This window comes from Dromaius novaehollandiae, chromosome 1 (genome assembly GCF_036370855.1).
Source record: "Dromaius novaehollandiae isolate bDroNov1 chromosome 1, bDroNov1.hap1, whole genome shotgun sequence".
NCBI lineage: Eukaryota > Metazoa > Chordata > Aves > Casuariiformes > Dromaiidae > Dromaius > Dromaius novaehollandiae.
The window spans coordinates 89,202,169-89,221,133 of NC_088098.1; the positions used below are offsets into that span (position 1 = coordinate 89,202,169).

Genomic DNA, 18,965 nt, shown 5'->3' on the forward strand with positions numbered 1-18,965 from the left:
TCATTTTTCCCTTCCTCAAATCCTTATGTCCATGAATGAAAACCTAGATTTCAGCATTTTATATTAATTAATTATATTATGGATTTGATACTAGCCTCCGGACTTAGCAATGAGTTTTCCCTGTCTGGCATTTAATAGAAGTAAAGGAGTTGACGACAAAGTATGTTATATTGCACAGAACAGCTGCAATACTGCCACTGCTATTATTGCCACCACAGGTCACTCTTACCCACCTACATTTTCCTTTTGATAAAAGAGGCAAATTGCTTTTTAAGTGTCCCAGCTTGCTTACTAGACAGGAATTTTGGACTGTCTTTTGTCAGGAGACTATGACAGAATTCAGAGCTAAGAAGAAAAAAACCACTGTTTTTCCACAATTCCCCCTTTCTAAAGGTTTGTTGTTAGTAGCCAACCCCAGATCAAAAGGAACTCTTAAAAGATAAGATCTCTGAGAACAAGATCACCAATTCTAGTTCTTCTACAGTGAGAATAACGCTTACAGCTATAAGCACTGCCCTATCAATATCATTTCCGCCCCCAAGGAACTGATTCTACTCTGCTCTACAGACTGGTCTTTTATTTACAGAAAAAACAAGTTCTAAACTGCAGAAGATCACATTTCCTTTTCTTCCAAGACACAAAGAGAAGACAGTCCTGCTAGGTGACATCTTCTGCAAGCCATCTTGGTTTGGCTAGAACACCAGTGAATAGGAAGAGGATCAGGATCCAATTTTCTCCAAACTACTGTAATTAATACATGTTACCACACATTAACATCACCATAAAGGCCAACATAGTTCAGCTGAACATCACAGGGTTAAATTACTGTCAAATATGTGTTAGGCACCTGTCAGTTACCATATTTACTGTGTTAAGCTGAAACAAAGACAGTTTTTACTGGGTCCCTTTTGATAGCTCTCAAGGGAAATTTTCCTGCCCGAGTTTAGCTTTCTGTCCAAAACAGTGAAGGGAATGAAGGAAATTAAAGAATGCCTGTAAAATGGAGCCATATGTCAGGTCACAGGTCTCCACAGAGAAACTGCGTAATCATGTTTTTAGAAAAAGCAGACTTAACTTCTGTTTCTACAAGCCAGCTTGTAAATGCCAACACATACCTGTTTCTGCTGCTGGTAACATGGTTTCTGATAAATCACAATTCTTCAGACTACTTCAAAAACAAAGATCAGCCTGCATCATTTCTACTACAAGGGTTACTTCCAATGGATTATTACTGTAGATTGTAACGAATGGTGTTTCAGCAAGATTTGGACACTGAAGTGAGTAAATTTTCTTAACTCCAGCACCAGAAGCCCTGCCATCTAGCACACATGAGAACACCAGCATAAAGGCAAGGTTTATCAGACCTATAAATGTATTTGTCACTGGGAGTCAAATAACATGCAAGTAAGTTTAAATAAAGCACAGCTACAGGCAGGTGAGTCTAATTATCTCCCAAGGTCCTTTTGCCTTCCTGCCACATTGCAGTATCCATCAGGTCTGGTATAGGACATGGTAAAAAGTTCATGCTAGCAGTAAGGAAATGGAGGATAGCTCACTGAGGCTACATTTCCTCAAAGCTGGATGCTCACCTTCCCCACAAGCTGCACAATCTCTGCAAGGTCCTCCTCTTCCTGTAAGATCTCTTTGGCCTTTGTCCTGAGAGGGACAAATTCTGTAAAATGCTTGTCATAGTACTCATCCAGGGCACGCGTGTATTTGCTGTAACTGATCAGCCAGTTGACAGAGGGGAAGTGCTTGCGTTGTGCCAGCTTCTTATCCAGGCCCCAGAAAACCTGTCAGAAACCAGAGAGATCAAACAGTGTTCCTCTCAGAAGTGAAACAAAATAATCAGTTGACAACAGTACAAAATTCAACATGGCACATCTGAGCAAGCACAACAGGGCAAAGGCTATCGTAAGCCTTCAGACAAAAGTCCGAGAGGGGGGAAAAAAAAGCCCTTCCCTATGCTAACTTAACTATACCAGGGGCTTTCCTGATATGTCTTTTAAGCTAAATATGGTTTATCCAGCTTGAGACTCTTCATGATGGAGGAGTCAGCACTGCCAGATATAATATCAATACTGGAATCTAATTAAGTGAGGGCCTATTAAATAGAATCCCTTTTCCCAAAACAGGGATAGGCAATCCATTGCAAAATTCCCTTCTCCCAGTCATCCACTCAGAGGATTTGCTCATGGTTTCAATGGACCTGTTCACAGCGGTTTGCTTTCTATTCTAGCCATATTGAAAGCGCAGTTCAGAGGGTAGGAATCAAGAGACACACAAATATTCCTGAACAGTCAGCACAGAAGGAGTTGTTACTGCTTCTAAAAGAATCTCAATCAGTTCAGAGACCATCTCACAAGGTCACTTTTTATGCTGTTAAAACATTTTAAAAAGCACCTTGCAAAACTGCCTGTGTCAAATCAAAGCTCTCACACCACAGCCACTAGCACTAACGTAGTGGAGCACAATCATTTTGAGTCTAACAAAGTAGACAGATCAGCTTCAACATAATGGAACGTACCTGAACAATGCCCAAAGTAGCAGATGTGACAGGATCAGAGAAGTCACCACCTGGGGGAGAGACACTAAGCAGGAAGAGAGAAGGAAAAGTCATAAGAATTGCTCTCTCAGATTTAAGATGAACCACCCAAAACATGACTACATGGCTCAGTGATCAGGGAAACCAGAACAGCCAACACCATTCCAAACCAGTGATAGATTACAACCTTCCACTACAGAAGGTTTGATACCTATCCACACAGGTGTACATCAAACATGCCATGCAATATAGTTATCTTGATACTGCCAGTCAGTTACCAATATACAATTCCAGTCACTTTAGCTCCAGGCAGTAACTCAGGCTTGGATTATCAAACCATACCTCAATCAGAACAGATTCAGCAAGCAGGCTGATAGGACAGCTTGAAACACAGCACAGTGTTTATTTTACGGTGAACAACATCCCAGTTCGAAATTGTTATCTGAGATAAATATCAGATATTTATCTATATAATAACCACTTTAAGTTCATTTGGGCTTGACATCCCAATACACACCTGCCCAAAGAGAGAAAAAAATCTTTCAACCTCAAAAGCAGGTGCACTTGTATGCTTAAATGGTGGACAGCAGAATTCATCAGAATAGATTCTAGGCATTCTTGCAGATACTAGACACTCTTTTAAAAACCTAGAGGGGAAAAAGCTACTTTGCCCGCAATATGTTACACAAATCAATGCAGCCTAGAGGAAAGTGGTAGCTTGCAGTTTGCACTGCTGCAAGCCACCTATATCACTATCTCACAAGAGACGGTGATGGTGGTCCGTTTTCCATTCTCTGCCCCTAACAAAGTTTCAAGTGGGTCTGCCTCATTTTTAAATACTCTGCAATTTTTTTCCTTCCTTTTGATCATTCTTTCAGTAAAATTTAGTAATCAGTGAGGAGGGATTCAGGACTGTAACCATGGTCAACACTACACAGGAATGCTTTTCAAATTTGCAGTTCTCATCTTGTATTTAGCTAAAAATTCAGCGCACCATAGATTATATGTCTGTGGACAATGGTGCTTTTCACAGCCCATCGCAGCTTGAGATATGCTGGTCCCTGTAATTCTACTCTACTTAAACAAGGGAAACACAATTCATTATGCCCCCAAACACACACATGCGCACTGCTGCTCTGCTGCCTGCCCCTTCCTTCCTGCTGAGCATGGTTTGACATACTTTTCAGTGACAGTGCTAATGATGGTTTTCCCTGAGCCACTTGCTCCCATCGCTGCAAGCGGCTGTGATTCCACACCTCACAGAACTACCTGTCCACATTCATTCTTTCTGCCCATATCCACAATTTTGCAGTAGTTGAGGGTGAAGGGACACTAAGCATCTACCCACTCATTCACAGATTCTCAGTTCTGCAGCTGCACAGAGTAACAAGACCTTCTCATAATCCAAGAAATAGGTACTTTGAAAAACAAAACCACACAGGATGAATGGCAGTCCATGCAAAGCAAAGAAATGCAACACTCACGCTCCAACAATGCTGACACTGCCTTCCCTTTCAGGATTTCCCAGACACTTCACTCTGCCAGCTCGCTCATAGAAAGAGGCCAGACGGGCACCGAGGTAGGCTGGATAACCGCTGTCTGCAAGCACCAACACACAGAAACCGAGTCAAAGACTCGGAATTTAAAGGACAGATTCACAAGACTAGATTCAGAAGAAAACTACTCACCAGCTGGCATTTCAGCCAGTCGCCCTGAGATTTCTCTGAGGGCCTCAGCCCATCGGGAAGTAGAGTCTGCCATCATACTGACATGGTAGCCCATGTCCCGGAAATACTCAGAGAGCGTGATTCCTAGAACAAAGACAACAGCATATTGCAGGATACAATTCAGATGGGAATTCCAGACTCATGTGTTGTCACTCAGAGGCAAGTAAGCCTCTGTAAGTTAATTAAGTTCTGATAGCAGAGACTGAAAGCTATTCTGTCTTGCCCACAAGATCATTTTCATGATGTCTTGATTTACTCTCTCTCTCCCCCCATTTCTGCATATCAACCACCCTAGCTCATCTTTCATTCCTGTATATTTCTTTGAGGAGACAGGGCAATGTCACTTCTGCTACTCTTTGCACAGGACCCTCTGCTTATAGTAAAAATGTCTCCTTCCCTTTCGAACTACCTAAATACAACCATGAGAAGAAGCCATAAATTATCTGACAACTTTTTATCAAAAGTATTTAAAAACCTCTAAGAGGCTACAAAGGAAAGAAGGCTAGCCTGCCAGCTCAGGGAATATTGCTCCTGTCTGTTAAGTAGCTGTATTTGTCAGCAAAAAAACATTCACAAAGAACAAAAGTTTACATAATCAAAATGAGGGCAAAAGTACGTGAGATATGGTGTAATAAATTCACCTTATAAACAGGAATTAACTTTACAGCTGGAAATCATGGTTATATACAAGCAAGCCAAATTCAATTACAACACTAGGACTTCACACAGGCAAAGTCTAGGACTGATTCTTCAAAACTAAGCAGGTTTCCTTACACCCACTACCTCAGGATCTGAAAATACTACAGCATGTTGGCATGCTCTACACACAGCCTTTATGAGCTTCCTGTAAATCTTACCAGTATAGATAGAGGCCTCTCTGGCAGCCACAGGCATGTTGGAGGTATTTGCTACCAGAGCTGTTCTCTTCATGATGCTTTCTACCTTGCCATCGACCTCCATTGTTAGCTAAAACACAAGAAAAACAGGCAACTGTGTCAAATTTTTACTATATTGCTCTCCTTATTCCAAGGTAATCTCCTCATAGCTAGTCTAACAAGTACAGTGATTAAATTCAAGATTTTAGGTTTTTATGCTGTTTTGTCTCCCAAGCTGTGCACGTCATACCACAGCCTCATCTCATCTTCTGCAACTGTCAGTCCCTATTAATCCCACCTCTCACCATAAAGAAATGGGTAGTGACAAATTTACTAGGCTGTAAGAGCCAAAAATCTTAGCTTCCTCTCATAAGTTCATTGGGGAACACAGAGCTGTTTCTCCCGTATAACAATCTGAGTTCATCTTTGGCAGCCGGACATGAACTGACATACATAACCCAGAGGAAGTCTCACAAGCACCTGAGCAATAGAATACACATGCTGATATTGGTGTAGAATTATATTTAAGAATAACCTTGGATTTACATTTTTCATGGCCACCCCAGCTTGACATTCTTATCTTGCAGTCAAACACACCTAAATCTTTTACCTCTTATTTCTAACAGTGGAATTTCAACCTAACAGTCCAGACTATGCACTTTCCCTAGTTTTATAGAAGATTTTTGCCAGACTAATCCAATAACATCTAATTACGGATAAAATCAGGCACTTACTATTTCCTTCAGAAGGTATTTTAAAGCCTAAAACGTCAAACTGATATCCTGTAGTGGACTGTATCATTACTCTGCACCCTATAAATACAGATGATGCATTTGCTATACTTGGTTAAGGTAAAAAAGTTAAAACAACATTATCAATAAAAGGTAAATAATTCTGCTAAATTACATAGGCATTCATTTTGGCTTTGTTTTAAAACAAGAAGGTACACCCAAACACTAGTCCAGATGTTTCTTGAGGGACTACTGAAGTCATTCTTGAATGAGCCAAAAGTGATTTCTGCTACTACAGCCAAAACTTACAGCAGAGGAGCCAAGAAGATCGTTTCAAGTCACTACACAAATAAGATATTTATCCAGATGCAATAGCACTACAAAAGCAATTCTCTCAGGGTTTATTCTCTAGGAACTCTCCATACTAACCTCAGGGAAATCTCTCAGTACTTCAGACATTTCATTTCCTCGTTCTCCACAGCCTACATAAATGATGACATCACTGTTGGAGTACTTTGAGAGAGACTGCGAGATCACAGTCTTCCCACAGCCAAATGCCCCAGGAATAGCTGTTGTACCCCCTTGTACACACCTGAGTAAAGAAAAGGGACTCTGATTTACAAGGAGCTCCAAAACAGAAAAATGCTTATTAGAGTATGTTTTCTAACAAAACTGCCTAAATAAAAGCAGAATGACAACAGTCACATTCGGTATTCTGAGTGAGAAGCACAGAGGTATTTCACTAAACCCAAAGACTCAGGGAACAAACTAATCTTTCCTTCTACCGCCCTTTAAGTATATGTGTTATGTCGGGACAATGGCTAGACTTTCAGGCTTGAAAGCAATTTTCACAGCTGGAAGCACTGATGGAATGCAAAGACTAAGAACATCAAATGCACTAAAATAAGCATTTTAAGAAGGAGCACCACATTTTAGGACTAAAGTAATTGAATTCAGTGCCTTAGAAGTTGGCTGCTTAACTAGTATCCTGAGATACAGTTAAAGTGCTCCAGTTTTCATAACTGGTTTTTCCAAAATCAATGGAAACTATCCTCAACACCACAGAAAGAGAGCCTGCTCATGTGCCCAAATGTTGACAGGCTTGAAAGTCCGAGCCTTTCTGTAGATCCCACATCTTGCACTTGTCAGTTCTGTTCTGGATTAAACACACTAGAACTATCTTGTGGCACTTTTATTCCTTTTTCCACTGGAGATTCTCTTGTCAGATAAAAACATAACTACTTTGACTGAATATTTTTTGAGATTATGCTGTGGTACGTAGAGAAGGTTTGGGGTCTGTTTGCCTCTCCCCCGCCCCCTTTTTAATTAGCTCCTCCACCCTCCCCCAAAAGAAAGAATTCTTATATACTAGAACATAAAAGCTTTCAGAGTCTCAGGTGGTACTTACGGGAAGAGCGCATCCAGGACCCGTTGGCCAGTTAACAAAGGATGATTGGCTGGTAACTTTTCAGTAACAGGACGGACCTGACGTACAGGCCAGACCTGAACCATAGTGAACTTCTCCTTCACACCTTCAAACTCCAGCTCTAAGACAACATCCTAACAGAGAACAGCAGACATAAGCAAACAGCTGTACGCTGGATCAGCATGCAAGTTCTCATCCCAACAGCTCTGCATGGCTAGGTCTTTGACACCAGCACAGATTTTTCAGAACTTCAACATACTATCATCCATACCTGAGGGAAGGTCACTTTCCAATATTTACAGCACTACAGGGAAAATGACTGTACAATGAAGCTTTAACTATGAATATGCAACTGAATTATTCATATTCATGGGATACTGTAGATCCCCACACAAGACAGCAAACACGCTGAAGTGCCATTGGGGAACCATATACATAGAAAGCAACTTCACAAGCTAATCGTGTAATCTCTGTTGCATAAAATGCTTTTCAGTTGGCATCACACAGAACAGAAAGCATACATCCACCTTATTAGAGAGACATGGAATATACTGATAACTGCTGTTTGCAAGACTTACTGAAGTGTCATAGTTCCCTGGTGGAGCGATGTATGTAACCGTACCCCTGTTCCGTGGGGGCAACATGATTTTGTGTTTGATAAGGGAGTTTTCATTCACCACACCATAAATGTCTCCACCAGTGATGTGGCTGCCAACCTAAAATCAGAATAAGTCTATTAGTCATAAGTGAGAACTCCAGCTTTAAAATAGAACCCTGTTAAAGATTTGTATAAAATAATAATAGCTATTAAGTCTAGCACTGTGATTACTCCCTACTCCCTTTATAAATGCACTGTTACAGCACAGTAGCCTATTTACATAACTCATTACACTCTAACAGCACATTGCTAGCAATGCTATCAGTGTTCAGGAGCAATTCAAGGCTCAGACAGCAGCAATTATTGACTGATGCAGGGAATTCTCCTCACTTCTATACCTATCAGTTTAAAGGAGAGACAGGACAGCATATGCTAACCTGCAGGGTTGGAAAACAGAAGATACCAAAATGTTATATTTTTCAGTGGTAAGGCCATCTTCACTATTCTCAAAATATCTGTGCTGGAGGTACTCTTTTTGCTCAGGTAACACCTCTATATGCTTAGTGCAATTCCACTAGGTCTTTATGGTACTGAAATACATTAGGTTTTGCAGATTTCTCATAGGCACTAACAACACACAGCAAGTCACACTGAGCAAGTTTTGGTGACCTCTTTCAAATCCTCACTCATATACCACTGCCACTTGTCAGTACTCATTTTCACAGACTTAATGCACTGTAACCATAGTTCCCAAGAGTTTCAGCCTCTGCGCTCTGCTCCAACTCTAAAGCACGCTGAATAGAATTTCCGAGGGGAGAGGGGCAAGAGGGAAAAATATGCTTGTCTGAACCTACCCTTAAGTTTTTGGAAGGCGTGAAGTCCCATTTGACATCTCGGCTCAAAGCTGACACGTTGACACCTCTAGGGATATAGATACTTTTGGTCAGAGTGCTGATGTCTGATAGAGGCCTCTGGATACCATCAAAAATAGCTCCCATAATGCCAGGCCCTAGTTCCACTGACAGGGGTTTGCCAGTACGGAGTACAGGATCTCCTACAGAGACACCAGCTAAAGGTCTGCTGAGGAAAAGTTCATCCACAGAAAAGGAAAAAAGCAGGGCAGAAGGCATCACATTCACAATAACATGCTGTTAAACCACCTTTTATTTAAATGCGGTATTTTTATTAATATATTACACACCATCTTTTACTAAACTCAAGCTTTATACTAAACTCAAGTGTAAATTGCTAAGGCAACAAAGTTCCCATCCTCTAGAGAAGCAAAGTGCAGATACAGATTCTGCCTCATGACCATTAGTTCAGGTTAACTATATGGGTAAGCTTACTGAATGGCAATGCAGCAGGATGACATCAGGCATCTGTCTTAACCGTTTAAACCTAGAAAACTGTTTTTATTGTTAGAAAGTCTGCCAGTGATACAAAATATATAGATTTTCAGTTTCAGAATTTGTTAGAGAGCACAAGTGTTTTGACCCTGAGCCTTGCAGAGCTTTTCTGACAGCAGTTTAATTTTAAAGGGAGTTTGTCCTAAATTAGTATTATTTCTCTTGCCTCTGATAATAAATTCCCCAGTCTATGCACCATTTAAGCTTTAAAAGATGCACAATGGACTTCTGTGCAAAGGGCCCACAGTTTGGCAAAAACCCTGTTAGAATACAAGACAAACCCCCAAAAGCATACAGAAGACTCAAGAGATTAGATGCAAGCTGACTTTAGAAAGCCTCCATCCTCTCATCAGGAATCTGAGACAGTAAAATATATTCAAACTCTGGACTTGTTCAACATGTTGATGGAAGGCTACTTGATATTACAATGATGATGCCAAATAAAATGACAAATTATAAGGTATAGAGAGCAGCTGGTTACCAGTTTACCATCCAACTCCTCAAGACAAAGCTTTGGCAGCCAATGCATGCTTCTTCTTAGTGTTTATGCACGACTCCTAAATTTAAGACTACAAGAGAAAAAAAAGAATGTCTATCTTCAAGTTTAATGACTTCCTCTCTGACATGCTCTCATAAAATATATTTTCTATTACAAGTAGAAGTTAACTTGATTTGAAAACACAAGCTGTGTCCTAGCTGGACCTAGATTCTGTACGTACACTACAGAAGCACAGATGTAATCTACTATGTCTGTCAGAATAGTCTGTCCAAGAGTCCTACCCACTTTACATTTCCTATTGAAATACTGTATCTCCAAGCATTGTTTTCAAAGTAAAGAAAAAATACTTACAACACATACTGCTTGGTAGTTTTGTCATTTATGGCTGACATTTGTCAAGCAGCATGCTAAACAAGGAGCTAGAAGAATTTAAGTTCATTTTAATTTAAGTATTAAAATACATTACTTCCTTTCCACGTAAAACAAAACACCTCCTCAGTACACTGCAATATAACATAATAAGATCTACCTCAGAAGCTCTAGAATTTACAAAAGATGTGCAGAACAGATGTTGCTGCCTGCAGGCGTTGGAAATACTGAGCTCTGGTCCCAGTCAGCTTTGTTCACTTTCTTTACTATAATCGTCATTCTGCACAGTCTGGCAAGCCCCAAGAGGCCAGTGAAAAGGATACACGTTTCTTCATATACCTGGACAGTTGCCAGATCACCTTCCAGTCGGATAATTTCCCCCACCAGTTCACTGTGGCCTACTCGTACTAGTTCATACATAGCAGCACCTGCCATGTTGCAAGCCGTGACCACTGCAGAAGAAAGACACCTGGATGAGTACTTTCCCCGTGGTTCTGCAAATTTACTCTTTAGAAGCTAACGAAAACCGGACAACATAAGCCTAGGATTTTGACAGACATTATGTTAACTATGCAATTCTTCCTTTAAGTTAGCCAGGCCACATTCCCATCTGTCTAAATTAAAGCATATGAGAAAATAGCAAAAGCTCATCTTGCAAGAGTTAAAGGAAGCTGTGTTTGGGGACTGGCATTTTCAAGCTTTTCATAAACTTTTATTTACCTTGGTAGCATTTGGATGCTATTACAACAAACTGTATAGATCAGTTCAAGGCACTTGACAAAGGCAATATAATTGCATCTAGAGTGACAGATGACTATAAAGGCTTTAAGGAAACACTGTTTTGATGTTTCATTTTTATAAAAGTGATGAATATTTTATGACATCTAAGTTAATCTTCACCAGATGAAGACCATTTTACAAGAGGTTTTTGGTCTGAAACCTCCTATAATTTTGAGTTAGATTTCAGCAGATTATAGGTTGGCTTCTAAACAAGGCCTAGCTGTTTTAGCAAAAGTTATGTCTTTTATACAATGCCAATCTTGCACACAGTGTTCACATACTTACATACAAATATACTTTCTACTTAAGACAAATAAAAAAGAGCTGCATCACTTCAATATTTGTTTAAGTATCACTTCTGCACTTAAAAAATTGCCATTTGTTTAGGTGGACATTAGCCAAGAAGTTTCTCATTCAAAGAAGCCACATTAACAAAAAATACATGCTATTCTTCCATTCTCACATTCCCATCCTTCATCTCTTGAAAAGAACTCAGGAGGAAGCAGAAGAGTCAGTAGAGGGTCCGCACGTATTCAAAAGCTGTTAATGCATAAGCTGGTACAAAAGAAGCGCTGCAGCTGCGTAGGAAGGGTCCTCCTTCTTCCAGTTCCACTACTCTCAGGCACTGCCACTTTCCCTGGTCCTTGCAGCTTGTTGCCTGAGCTCCTCCAGGCCACAGACCAGTAACATAAAACAGCTCGACACAGAGGACTGCGTACTCCAGAGAACAGAGGGTCAAACTGGATTTCAGTGACAATGGACTACACATCACATACGCTTTTAGAGAAGCTTAATGCACTGTGCCTGCAGCTTTCTGACCAAGTGGCTTTATCTCATCCAGAATGTTTGCTACCACTTTTTTTTTAATCATTCATCAGCCTGCTGCTTGCTCGTTACAACTTTTACACTAATGAGCAGTAACACCTTTTTAGTACATCTCACTCTTATCAGAGTATGACACCATCAGTGGTCCTTCTTATACAGCAAAAACAAAAACAAAAAAAAAGTCACTCTGACCTTTACTATACTTCTTGCAAGTGAACAGAAAGATCTCATAAAACAGTAGACAAAACAGAACCTACAGTTTCCTCTGTCAAATAATACCTACCAGGTCCTGAGACTCCATGGACATAGCCAACAAAAGCCTCTCTGTCCTCATCACGGATTTTAGGTAGCTTGGAGAAGTCCATTTTGCCCGTTCAACTGCACAGGAGGAGCTAGGGGAAAAAAAAAGTCAGTTCTGAATAACAGAGACATGTAATAAACTCTGCTTCTTCCTCCCCTCTCCTTGTTTCCAGTTAGAAGAAACACTGGAGAACTTTGAAGTCATGTAGCCTGAAGCACTTTACCTGCTCTGATTTGAAAGCTATATAAAGTTAAAGAGTAACTCATTTAAACAAACAAGAATGAACATCCTCTACTGCAAAACCTAGGAGTGGACATGTTCCACAAAAGACTGCTGAGTAAAACAGGTTATACTCCAAAGATGTCATAACACTGTTGGGCTAGTTTCAAGCCCAGTAACAGCACATTTAAACACTGGAGACCCTCTTCTGCTCTCCACATTTCATCTAACCTCCCTCATAACATGGAGTTCTGTGCAATTCTGAGTCATTTCCAGACTGAGTAAGTAGGAGAATGTTCTGGGGCTGCTTCAACACCAGCAGTCTCTAAAAAAACCAATACTACAAATATTAATTGTGGAAATTCTATTTTTACTATCTCAAACTGCTGGGACCTAGTGCTGAGAGTAAAAAACATGCATGTTTGCAAGCACTGCCATGCAAGCATGAGAGCCAGCTCTACATGCTTCCCAGTTAGCAAAAGATACACAACAGGTTTCACTGAGAGCAGAGACTACAGAATATTATAGAACAATTCTGCTGAATAACAAGCAAAAAACCCTAGCTCACAACAGTTAAACAATGGATTGACAACTCTTGCCAATAACTGTTTAGAGAAGCTGAACAGTTAGAATAGGAAAAGCTCTTTAGAAACAGACTGCCTGGATCCATGTTTGTCCTGTAACAGACAGTTGGGCTGATCTGCTTCTGGTGCTAATAAGAGCATTTCATGGTTCTGCTTTGTCAGCCCTCATCATGCTTTGTGTTACCGTGGAAACAAAGCAGCGTTAGACAACTGCAAGGCAATGTCTATTCATTGCTACTTTATCCATACGTTTATAATACAGCGCTGGGGAAAGGCGCAGTATGGTAGTCTGAGAATACACTGTCCTCTGCTTATCAACAGGGCGTATCCAGCAAAAGCAGCATGGCTCAGGGACATGAACTGCATGAGGCATTCATTTAGACTCACAGCTGTCATGAGAAGCTTAACTTCAACTCAGCACCTTCTGCAAGGCAGCAAACACCGAGGCATATTCAGGCTTGAAAACCTGCCCTTTATACAATGTGGAAGACTACAACTACATTGCCACCCCTTGTTTTTAATTAATGCTTTTCAGTGTGTTCTTCAGCAGCAGCAGGCAGTGGATATTTGCTGTTCTCAAAACCTTAGGACTGTTCTCCAGCTCTTTAATACTATAGCACAGATCCTCACTCCTCAGCCTCCTCATCAGCATACATGTTTTAAATCAGTGGCTCAGCTCTGTAAGGAGAGGATGTCCCATGATCCAGAACCCCTGCTCATCCTGAACGAATAGCTTTTTCCAGGCTTTGGTGTTCGCTGGAGTAGATTGTGTAAGATGGCCACCATTGACTCATTTCCCAACAGCTGCCCCAACAGTTGATCATGACTCAGTCCCTACCAGCCTGGACTGGCGGCGCTCATAACTTAAGAGCTCAAAAGATCTGTAGTCAGACACCTGTTATATCTCCCCATAATGACCGTTTACATTTTAAGCTGCCTGTTGTTTAGGACCAGAAGGCAAGTTTTATTGCTTATTTCTCAAAAATTCCCCCTGCTGAACTGCAGAGGGAGGTCCCTGTAAAGCAGTCAGCAGCTCCCAAGCAGCTGAACAGAACCAATCCTGATCTAACAGAACTCTCCTGTCTGCTTTGAATCATTAGAACATTGCAAAACTCAAGCACAACTGCTCTTCACATGGCAAAAAGCAGCTGGTCCTAGAATTCCACCCAAAACATTTACTTCAAGATACCATACACAACAACCTCTAGAGTCCTGCTACCAAAACCTTCTACAGAAGTACAAGGAATAAAGGGCTAAAACAAATTTTCGTATGACTGAACTAGCGACACAGGCAATTAGAGGAGCACAGGGTCCCGGATCAAAAAGGGTCACTACTGATTTATCTTGGTAAGCAAACGAGCAGGAAGAACATCGGCCAGTTTCAGTTTAATCTAACTTCTCTTTGACCCAAGTCAAAACCTGAAGGTCAGCTGACTGCCACTTGAAGCAACTGCTTATCTTTTAGGGAGGTAAAGAATGATTTCAAAAAAGTCATTGCACAGTTAGACACCTTATGTTGAGCATCTGCCTCTCTTGTTCTTGTGGCTGCTTCCTCTCTCTCTCTTTAGAGTCACCTTCCTCTCTTATCATCCAAGCCAACTAACATGCAATGGAATTATTTCATTAGATCACCTGAGTACACCGATAAATTCAACCTTATTCCTAATCTTTATCATCTGCACTGACTGCTTTTAAACACAAACATGTATTACTTGTCTTATGCAGCTCCACACAAAAGTATACAGTCTAAAGCCAGTGCTCACCCAGCCAGGCTGATCCCCCCCCCCCCCCCCCTTTTTAAGAGGCTATATGTCTTTTAACATTGAACACAATTTAAGAAAAAAACTCTCCACTGTCTGTCTCCATAGTTTTCTTGTGCTTTGGCTTGTACAATGCTTGTAAAGCATTGGCTTTGCAGATTTTTTTTTTTTTTTTAGACAGAAAAGTCTTGAGGGCAGAGATGTTTTATCCCATACTCTTCAATGTCTGGTATGGTAGTCCTCAGATGAAAAGGAACTTCTTAAAGCACATCAGAATTTGCTAAACAGCACTTCATGTGTGTGCAGACAGTATTTATTGACCTCGCAGACCAAGGTAGCTAGCAATTTTGGAAATCTACTGAATTCTTACAGCCTTTCAGAGGCCTCCCAACTACAAAGTGCAGCAGTACACCTACTAAGGGTATTAGCTTAATTTTAATTCCTGTATCATCAGTAGAGATGCAGCTTGTACCCATATAACTTATAAGGGGGAATTATCTTTGTTTTAATAAACAGGTACACTGACTTTAAACATGCTTTTAAGCTTTAACATGTTCATATTCTGCTTAATAGTGCCAGAAATCAAAATATTACTTGCTGCAGAACCATCTCAGATTGAAGTGTGATTTATCAAATCATAAAAAGTCATTTTATAGCCATAATTTAACAAGAAAGGCCAGTAACTTGAATTTTCTATCTTGATTTCTCCCCAGCACAGTAATTTGGTTACCCAATGACCCCAAAAATGATGCTTTCAGTGCAGGAGAAACCTGTTTTCTATTACAACGCCTTGTTTTTGCTTCGAACAGTTGATTAGTCCCATAATTTATGGAATGAATTGCCTTACTACAAAAATCTCTTCAAAATTAGGATCCTAGAGTGATTTTTAGAAAGACCCTCCTTACTGCAAGGAAGAAAATCCAAGACTATTTAATATACAAAGATTCTTACCACGTTTTGCAGAAACCAGGAGGAACAAAAATCCAGCAGCCAAATGAAGCAATGCCAGAATTCAGCAGTTAAGCACCATCACATAGGAAATAAGTGTCCTTCTTCTGCCCCTACACAGAAGGATGAGGAAGCCTGCTGCAGAGGGGAAAGAAATTCCTGACACACAGCAGAGGCACAACCACCTGACTCGATGAGTCATCAGGCTCTCCCCCAGCAGCACAGAGGAATGCCGCAATAGCAAAGCAAGCTACCTTCAAGCCCACTGAATCTGTGCCCTCCTGAACCACACACTAGTGAGCAGAAGAAATTAAAAGCAGCATCATTCATTTTAAGGACCTCCTACAAAGCCAATAATCTCACTGTCCCAAATGCTCCAAGATCACTCTACAAAAATCCTTGAAAGAGAGAGAGCGATTTCTGCTAGAGCCAGTTCACCTATCGGAGCTCTAATTAATACATCCATGTCAGTGCATGCTCTGTTCTGCAACAGCTTAACAAAACCATTTAACAGACTGCACAGGGCAGTGCTGAAGACACTGCAATACCAATTGCCTGAGTTTTTAAGAGCAGGTATTGATTCTTCTCAAAATAGTAAATCTCATGGGGACTCACTGCTGTTATAACTTTTTTTTACTAAAATCCCTCCACCTAGTTAGCAGAAGTATTGATGAAACTGCATAGTATCCAAGACCTTAGTTACACAGACCGATGCCCCACATTGAGTGCCAGCTGATGGACTCTATTGTCGGAGGTAGACGCATACTAACATCACACTCCGCTGTACAAAAACCAAGAGCTATGCAGTCTCTCTCCCCAGAAGCTGCATGATCTGAAGAGTTCCCTGCATTCTTTGCAAGTTCACAAGACCAACTTCGTAAGGTCTAAGATTGCAACATGTCAAATTGGGACAAAAGCTTAAATACAACAACTAAAGCTGTAGTAAATAGCACAAGACTAACAATTCAGAGTCAGCAGCATTGCCTTAATAAGTTAACAGTGCTTGGATTCATTCTGCTGGAGTAACTTTGAACTACAGCACAGACCAATGTTTTCACTTCCTAGAGCATAAAAAAGGACACAGAATACAAGCCCTTAAGTGCAATATCCAGGAAAGCTTAATAGGCATCCACAATGGAACTTAGTCAAATAAAAAGTTTTCCAAAGAAAATTTCCTGCCCTCCTCCTCTAACTGACAACCTAGACTGAGCAAGTTCTCACTTTGGACAGGATACTACAGAGCACAACACATGGTGGCCAAACAGCTTAGGGCTGCATTTGATTCATGCTTCAGAACTGAGCCTGCCAACACTTTCCTTAGTTCACCTGAACAGATTTTGGTACAGTACATAAATCCCACTGCCCACATATGAGGATGTGTTGCAAGGGCCTCATAAATTTTATGATAATCATTGTCATAGATTTCCTGTAACTTGGACAGTTTATACTTCCCCTTCCAACAGATAAAATTTAAGAGGAATTATTAAAAAAAAAAAAGCTGTGCCTAAATTATCTGACAAATGCAGAAGTTATTCAATGTTTCCTCATCTAGAATCCAGGATATTCTCTCCCTATAGGGAACAATATGCCCAGAACACATCATTTGCAATGGAACCTAACAGTATTTTCAGAAACTTGCTCCTTAATGCTATGCAGAGTTATAAGTTTAACATAATAAAACAAGGAAAATTATTCCAGACTTCTCAGTCACAGAATCACAGAATCATTGCGGTTGGAAGGCACCTCTGGAGACTGTCTTTTCCCACCGCCCGTGCTCAAAGCAGGATCAACTAGAGCAGTTAGGATTTTATCCAGTTGGGTTTTAAATACCTCCCAGGATGGAGACTGCAACTGCTCTGGGCAACCTGTTCTAGTGTTTGACCACGCTCACAGGAAGAAAGTTTTCTTATGTTTAAATCAAATTTCCTGTATTTCAGTTTGTGCCCACTGCCTCTTGTTCTTTCACTGGATACCACTGAGAAGAATCTGACTCCATCTTCTTTACTTCCTCCCATCAGTTATTTGTACTCACTGATAAGATGCACCTGAGCTTTCTCTTCTCCAGGCTAAGCAGCCCCAGCTCTCTCAGCCTCTCCTTGTATGAAAGATGTTCCAAGCCCTTCTTACTCATCTTTGTAGCTCTTTGCTGGACGCACTCCAGTATGCCTGTGTCTTTCTTGCACTGGTGAGCCCAGAACTGGACTCTACTCCAAATGTAGCCACACCAGAGCTGAATAGAGGGGAACAATCACCTCCCTCGACCTGCTAGCAACACTCTTCCTAACACAGCCCAGGATACTATGGGCATTTTTTGCTGCAAGGGCACATTGCTGGCTCATGTTCAACTTGCTGGTCACCAGGACCTCCAGTTCTTTTCTGCAAAGCTGCTCTCCAGCCAGTTGGCCCCCATCCTGACCTGATGTATGGGGTTACTCCTCCCCAGGCACAAGACTTTGCATTTTCCTATGTTGAACTTCTTGAGATTCTTGTTGGTCCGTTTCGTCAGCCTGTTGAGGCCCCTCTGAATGGCAGTACAACCATCTGGTGCATCAACCACTCCTCCCAATTTTGTATCATCTGCAGTTTAAGAAAATCATGCAAGATCCATTTTCTGTGCTCAGAGAGATGTGCCTTATTTTCTTCCTCTTACAGGCATCTGAGAAGCTTACAGGCAACATTCTTGCCGTAAGCTCAGCGCTGGAAATATTGTTTCTTAAACTCAACAATACATTCTTCCATTTAGATATTCGTATAGTTTTATTTGCCACAGAGCACTTTGAGGTCACCTCTGCTCTCGACAAGTTAGGAGTCTGCATATGCAATGCTCAGTTACAGGCTATGGATCCATCTGCAACCATCCGAGAGGATTCATTTTGCCTGCAACCTGTTCTTGAGACCTCTAAATCCCCTCCTCCATTACTGTCCATATTGCTATTCAGCACACAGGTAAATCCAGGTGCATTCAAGAGAAAAGACAGAACTAGAATTATGATGCCACTGTCAGCGCGTATGACACTTGTCCTGGAGTCTAATGGCTACAGGAAAGACAATGGCTACAGGAAGGACAATGGCTACAAAGTGAGATTGTGAAACATGAATTCATGAAGCCCACCCCAGGCTCCTGCTACTCCTGCTATCCTCTGCCTCAGGATAAATGGGTACGTGCCTGTGGGAATGGTAATACATGTAAGACTTATACTTTGAGCAAACATCATGGACTAAATATATATAATATACACATATTTTTAATTAATACATATAAAACATCAGAGACTCTACCCTACTGCAAAGGGTGCTGTGAGGCTTACCCATGCAAGAAGCACCACTACCATAAACTGTTACTCAAGCATCCAAGCTTTTAGTCAGAAGCTT

General features: G+C 41.0%; 1 protein-coding gene across 2 annotated transcripts in view; it reads right to left on the reverse strand.

Moving 5' to 3' along the window:
- The window catches only part of ATP6V1A (ATPase H+ transporting V1 subunit A), a 30,987-nt gene that overhangs the window by 5,640 nt on the left and 6,382 nt on the right, over positions 1–18,965 (reverse strand). The window contains exons 1-12 of one of the 2 annotated variants that reach the window (XM_026103454.2): positions 15,597–15,716; positions 12,065–12,173; positions 10,500–10,628; positions 8,757–8,971; positions 7,883–8,020; positions 7,287–7,438; positions 6,308–6,470; positions 5,130–5,238; positions 4,234–4,356; positions 4,030–4,144; positions 2,528–2,591; positions 1,590–1,793 (exon numbers count right to left, since the gene is read on the reverse strand). In XM_026103454.2, coding sequence (XP_025959239.1) covers positions 1,590–1,793; positions 2,528–2,591; positions 4,030–4,144; positions 4,234–4,356; positions 5,130–5,238; positions 6,308–6,470; positions 7,287–7,438; positions 7,883–8,020; positions 8,757–8,971; positions 10,500–10,628; positions 12,065–12,146 — 1,494 coding nt within the window. In that variant the 5' untranslated portion in view covers positions 12,147–12,173; positions 15,597–15,716. Of the gene's footprint in view, positions 1–1,589; positions 1,794–2,527; positions 2,592–4,029; positions 4,145–4,233; positions 4,357–5,129; positions 5,239–6,307; positions 6,471–7,286; positions 7,439–7,882; positions 8,021–8,756; positions 8,972–10,499; positions 10,629–12,064; positions 12,174–15,596; positions 15,717–18,965 lie in introns of those variants that run through there. The other variant, XM_026103453.2, reaches the window with a different exon arrangement.